General features: G+C 42.9%; 1 protein-coding gene across 12 annotated transcripts in view; it reads left to right on the plus strand.

Moving 5' to 3' along the window:
* Positions 1-5979, plus strand: part of KANK1 (KN motif and ankyrin repeat domains 1) — a 133511-nt gene extending 127532 nt beyond the window's left edge. For all 12 annotated transcript variants that reach the window (XM_074569739.1, XM_074569738.1, XM_074569745.1 and 9 more), the window contains 4 exons: positions 1137-1279; positions 1812-2012; positions 4504-4602; positions 4983-5979. In XM_074569739.1, coding sequence (XP_074425840.1) covers positions 1137-1279; positions 1812-2012; positions 4504-4602; positions 4983-5045 — 506 coding nt within the window. In that variant the 3' untranslated portion in view covers positions 5046-5979. The remainder of the gene's footprint in view (positions 1-1136; positions 1280-1811; positions 2013-4503; positions 4603-4982) is intronic.
* The last annotated feature ends 701 nt before the right edge of the window (positions 5980-6680 follow it).

A 6680-nucleotide genomic window follows, 5' to 3' on the forward strand; every position in this document is an offset into this window, starting at 1 on the left:
ACCTCAGAAAACACACCTGTGCTCAAGTAGTCTAGCCTGGGTAGGAGAGCATCACTGCCAATAATTATTCATTATTCATGAAGTAATGCATGTAGCGGACTGTCATGTTCTGTGGCTTCAGTGGCTTCCTAGAAGTGGTTCTGAAAGTAAGGTTGGGCTACTGGTTTTAAGGTAGCATGGGTGATGTCTGTGGAACATGAAAAAATTGTGCATTTTTTTTACATCTGCACTTGTACTGCTTCTGCAATGTTCTTTTCACCTAAAGAAAAAAAAAAGCCTTTGTCAATAAGTCTGAAGAATTTCCTGAAACATTTTTGCTTGTTAAGATATCTGTGGTGCAATTTAACCCCAAGTCTAGAGACTCTGTTTATGTAAGTCTGAGTCCTTGCCTTCCGATACGATGAGCACACTGAAGGCCCTGCTGCTTGGTAAACTGATAAGCCCTGCTGGATTTCTGCAGAATTTTAGGAACAGAGACCAACTGGAGGTTAGACCTGAACAAAAAGGAGAACTCTTGTCAGCTGCTGGCACTAGTCAGAGGACTTGACTGTTTTTGTTCACAGTCAAATACTCTGTAGAGCTGGAAACAGTCTTTTAATTGCAAGTTTTTTTCTGCAGCTCCAAACATGTCAAAGTACACTTGCAGATCTTTAAAATAACACTGATTACAGGAAAATGTTTGTGCTGAGGAGAAACAGCTTTTCCACTGACCATGTTGCTGGGTCATTTTTGTTTTGTGGGGTGGATTCCCTCAGGAGAGGAGCTTAAAGACTCTCCTGATGGTATTCCTGGGGTTCAGCCCCATGACCCCAATGGTCGTTTCAGATTTCAGACCACTTGCTTTTACAAAAGAGAAAAAATCGCACAAAGCCCTAAATGATGACATATAAAATGCCTTTGTGCTCTCCCTTGTGTTGCATGCATAGTAGGAGGGAATCCTTTTGTTTCTCGAGCTCAAGAGCACCCCTGTTTATTTTTTTTTCTTCTCCGCTTTCCCTTGAATTGCTTCCATTATAAGAGCACTTGCTGCCTTTTCTTTTTATAGGCTGGTCTACTAACAGTTTATTCAGTTCATTAGCACAATTGCTGCTTTTTGGGTTCCTGCTTTCCAAAGAAATTATCTCATCCCTCTGCAGATGTCTGTAACGTAAATCATCAGAACAAGGCCGGCTATACCCCCATCATGCTCGCTGCGCTTGCAGCTGTGGAAGCGGAGAAGGACATGAGGATAGTGGAGGAACTGTTCAGCTGTGGGGACGTGAATGCTAAAGCCAGCCAGGTCAGTCAAACGACACCGTGCCCACTCCTGGGGCTTTCTGTCTTTCCTTCCACACTCCTGTCCCTGCTCCATCGGTTCAGCTTTTGCACTCATTCACTCTCGCCCTCTGTGGTCTTTGATGTTTGTGTATATGTTTTTGGTAGCTGTATACAAAATGGAGCTGTGGAAGAACAGTTGAGCCTCAGGTCTGGATCTCTTCTAAAAATGAAGATTGAATATTATATGAAAGAACCATCACTGAATTTTAGGAGGCATTTACAAATTCTGTACCATTTAATACCTTCCAAGGAACTCCAGATGTCTGGAAATAGATCCTATATCTTCCTTTAATTTAATAAATAACTATGTGAATGGGGGATATATTATGCATAAAAGGTATTTAAATAACGGGAAGCAGAACCTTGAGAGTGCTGTATAAAATAACAATCTTTTTCTTTCCCCAGAAGCAGCACAGTGCCAAAAAAAAAAGTGTGCGTGCTTTGTCACTGATTGTCTGTGTGGTGATTTAGGTTTTCCTCTTCTTTCCATGCAGGCTGGTCAGACTGCACTGATGCTGGCTGTGAGTCATGGGCGGATAGACATGGTTAAAGCTTTGCTGGCCTGTGGTGCAGACGTCAATATCCAGGACGACGAGGGCTCTACAGCTCTGATGTGTGCTAGTGAACATGGACATGTAGAGATCGTCAAACTTCTGCTGGCTCAGCCTGGGTGTAATGGCACCCTGGAGGACAATGTGAGTTGCCTTTCCAGACAGTGCTTCATCAGATAGCTTCTCCATTCCGGAATGTTTTTCTAATATTTTTGATGTAATGGAGAGCTGCTGAAATCTACTTATGTGAATCTCTGACTCGCAGCACCAAAGTACCAAATGCATGAATCCTCTGCTTAGTGGTAGCAAGTGCTGTGATTATTTGTCTAGTATCTCTGCTTTTCTGACAGACTTAGCCAGTAGCTATTTTTGTGGTTAGCTGTATTTTGTGGTTAGCTGTAGGTGTGCAGTGGCCAGAAGAGACAAACCATTTGGTAACACGTCTTCCCTTCTCACATTCCTTCCGCTTTTCCAAGGAGTCTTCCCCTTTTCAGTTAGGACTTTATCGGGTCACTTAACAGCATTGCTGTGTCAATTTCTGTGTCTGTGGCAAACATCAGCCCTACAGTTCTCTTCACAGCATGTTGACGAAGTGTCTACACTACGACTTTTGAGAGTACAGGTTTAGTCTCAGTCATGAAGCTACATCATCCTGACAATAAGCAGATACAGGCTGTGACTTCAGGGCCAAGTGAGACGCATATTTCTTGTTTGCAAGGATCATTGCAACCCACACTGTCAGCAGACAGTTTGGTCTGTAGACTTCTCAAGCTTGAAAATGTTGACTTAACTGGTTTATTGCCAGTATTGTGTTCTCATTAACACCACCACTTCTTGGGTACGTTTCCTATTCTTACTGCTTTCACCTACTGAGCACTGAAATGGAGCTCGGGTTTGGGGTTTGGGAGAGCAGTGGTTGGTTATTTGTTGAAGCTCTTACAGAAAGGCAGAGACATCGTTCCTGTTCATTCACTCACCTGCTGCAGGAGCTCAGTTGCCCGATGGTGCCAGCAGTGTGTAACAGCTGGCCTGAGAGGAAAATGTAAGAAGGCTTCAGTATAACAAACCCTTTTGGGGACAATCTAGGTTACTGCAGCCTGGATGCTGTTAGCACTATTAATCACCAAGTCAATAATTAAAAGCTTTATGGAGACATGACGCTTAACTATTCCTGTAGGCAGTTTGATACCATTTCCCAAGCACAGCTTGTCTGCTGCTTACTCATTTTATAATGGGTTTGTCTGTGCTGAGAGATTATGAGATTTTTAGCATTCCCCTAGCTATTCTGAATGTGACAGTGATACTTTTCCAGTCAGCATGATCACTAGTAAGCTGAGTTTCATCCTACTGATGTGTGCCATTCTGACAGTGATTCAGCATCTCTCTTTAAGAACTTGGCTTTTCCTGGTGTTGCCTGTGGAGGTTTTGTTGTTCGTTTGTAGTCCATTGTATTGTGGTGTAGAGGACAGCTCTTCTACCTCCCTGTTTGCTCAGGGCAATTAAGATTTATGTATAATCGCTCCCTGTAGTCTCATAAGAATACGTTCCACTTGGATGCCATCCATCATGTCCCATGCTGGAAAAAGTGTTTACAGATTCCTTAAACTGGTGCTGACTAGTGCTATGGCAGCAGCTAGAAAATGTGTTCCATTCTGAGAGCCAACATAAGAAGTGATCCCTGTGAGAGGACACTATCATTATTGTGGAAACTTCTGTGCACAAGAGCCAAAAGCCAGGCAGTGGACCAGTAAGCCACTGCGAGATTTGTGCCAACTTTGTAGCTGCCTGCCTTGTAATTGAGATGCCATTGGGCTTGTAGCCGTGTGATGCACCAGTTTCAGGAAGGGAAGGAAGCAAGGAATGCAGAGTTGGGGATGTGGCAGCTTCATACAAGTGTGCCCCTCCAGCAGCTCAGAGGTTCACATCACAGGTTGTCTGACATCTGCTTCTTCCTGGATCAAACCTGGTCTAAAGGGAAAGCAGCAGGTCAATACATTACCCTTCAGGGAAAAACAGCCTTTGCTTCTAGCAGCTTCGACAACCATGGTTTCTGAAAGCAGTATCTTCTGAGAAACAGGTGACAGTATTCAACCAGGAAAGTCCATTTGGTTGTACTTAGACTTCCGTCAAGGAGCATTTGGAATTAGGAATGCAACCACTCTTAGTGTTAATGGGAGATATAACACAACAATTATCATTGTAACACAGCAATTATCATGATATTTGATTAGCACTTATCCCTCCCTTATCTCCTTTTCCACTCCTCACTGATGCTGTAGTTTCTCTTGGACAGACCAATCTTCTGAAATCACTGGTCTTACACAGCACTACATGTAACGTTATTGTGATAATGGCATGCTCATTCTTCCTCAGCAATAATCGAGACTCCTCATTGAGAGAAATTACGAGGCCTCTGACAATTGGTCTGCCTCATAAAACAGCAGTGCAAGGCTTATTGTCACTTAATTATAATAAAAGAAATTAAACAAGACTCTAAATTAACCCACCTGTCTGTCTGAGCAGTGGGGCCTCCACTTCATAACTTCCCTTCTTCTCAGTGGGCTGATGGGGCTTTTAAGACGTCTGTTAATGCTCACAAGCACTAATTCTCTTATTTCTTCCTTTCTTCTCTCAGGATGGCAGCACAGCACTTTCAATAGCCCTGGAAGCTGGACATAAGGACATAGCGGTTCTCCTTTATGCCCATGTCAACTTTTCCAAAACCCAGTCACCGGTTAGTACAGAACCTCCTGCAGTTTACATTTTAACTTGCTGCTCCTGAACATAATAGTAAAACATAACCATATCACCACCCCCAGCAGCTGTACAGCTGTACAGCACATGAATTTTCAAGTTTATTCACAGGATAATTTTTATGCTGGTAAGCGGAATGTACATTTTAAATACAGGTTGTCTGCAGAAGGATGAACCCTGGCTAAAGGATACCTCCTCCCTTTTATCTGGGGTTGAAGATAGCACACTTGCAAGGTTCACTGACTCTGGCTAGTGAGCAGAGGTGCTGTTGCATCATTGTAGTGCTAATTATTGACCTGGTGACAAAAACACAGATGTTGCTGTGTTCCCTTTGATTAATTGTTCTTTCCTCTTTTCTAGGGCACTCCTAGGCTTAGCAGAAAGACGTCGCCTGGTCCCACCCACAGAGCCACGTTTGAGTAGTAGTGCATGAATATCTGTAAAAATCTCTATGCCATCTTTAAGCTGCTAAATATTACTGTTTTACTGAGACAGATACTGAATGTAATTGTCTTGTGCCTGAACTCACCAGCAAAGTGAAAGCAGAGATCTAGTGCTAAAGGTAGAAAACTGTAAACTTGAAGCAAGCATATAGTTAAGTAGTGCTTAGCTGAGAACCTTAGCCAGAACTGTTCTTTTGCGCACCTACTCGTCTTTCCGTACACTGGCACACATCCTGTTCTTCTTTGTTATAGATTATCCTTTCCTCTGTTACGGGCAGCCACAGACTTCTATCTGTGCAGGGGTGTCCCGGTGACTTGTTTTTAATCGCTCTAAAACATACTTGTATTTACTATGCCGAGACTTTATCACAGTAACCTTTTCATAAATTTCATTCCAACATGATTTTGATGTTTTTAATTACTTTGAAATTCAGAAGTTGCAGTTGCTTATATAGTCAGCTCCGTGGATCTTGAGCTGGTGGGTGAGTGGGTAGGTATTGGGGATAGAGCCTCTTGTCAGGTCTGAAGTTCACTAAATAAGTTGTTGCTAATTGGGGATAATGTATAACTTTTTATATGAAAGATACTAGTATCTATAAAATTAACTCGCACAGTATTTTCAACATTTTATATTCCTTAATAATTAAAAACTACATGAAGAATTACATGTCCTGTTACCATATTTTTATTAACTGTGTCAGTCTATAAGCTCCATATGTGTTTATTGGAGAGTAAAATTAGAGGTACCAGCTGTATATTCCCCTTGAGTGGAATTGAGCGTAGTTCTCGGTGCGTATTTATGGAATGCTATTACCTTGTCACATTCACTTTAGTCATGTGTATTGAAATGTTTGAAGTGCCTTAGATTCTTGCCATATTTTCAGAATAAAAATTCGTTATGCTGTTTTACTCCTCTCCTGTTTTACGTGTGATTTGCCATCATCCAGATATGCTGCAAATTACAACTGCAGGGGCAAAACAGGACAGATTGGTAAGTCAAGGCAGGGAGGACTGCATAGCTCAGCCTTCGGGGGCTGCTGATGCGAATAGCATCAGTGCCCAAACTAGCTTTTTCCTGCTGATTGGCAGAGTAAAAAGCTTCGCCCAAGATGATCTGCCTTTGCTGGTCTTGCACTTGCTGCAGAGGTTGGACCCTTTGCTCTTTGGGAGTGAAGTGGCCATGTGCAGTATCATGGGGAGGCACCAAAGGATGGTCTTCAAGCAGTTTGACCTAGCTCTCTGCAAAGTAGTTACCAACCGAAATAAAAGCCTTTTGAGTTTTTTCTTCCAAACAATCCTGGCAGCTTGCTGAAGGGGATGATTTTTAGATGGCAGTGTAGGAAGTCCTATGCTAGTGTGTCTGTATCCTTGTCAGTTCAGACCTAGCTGATGAGTCTGTCTTTGCTTGGCATCTGATTTTGTGTGGATGCTGACTCACCTGCATAAACAGGTATGTCACCAACTCGCCCAATTAGTGTGAAAATAAGGTGACACCAGACTGATGGCAAACAGTAGCAGCAGCTGTAAAAATATTAAACAGAAGCAAAGGCCCCTCGCTTTGCGAGCCACGCTCGGCCAGGATGGGTGGGCGCTGGCTGTCCTGCGTAGCAGGGAG

Source organism: Larus michahellis, chromosome Z (genome assembly GCF_964199755.1).
Source record: "Larus michahellis chromosome Z, bLarMic1.1, whole genome shotgun sequence".
In the NCBI taxonomy this organism is placed as follows: Eukaryota; Metazoa; Chordata; class Aves; order Charadriiformes; family Laridae; genus Larus; species Larus michahellis.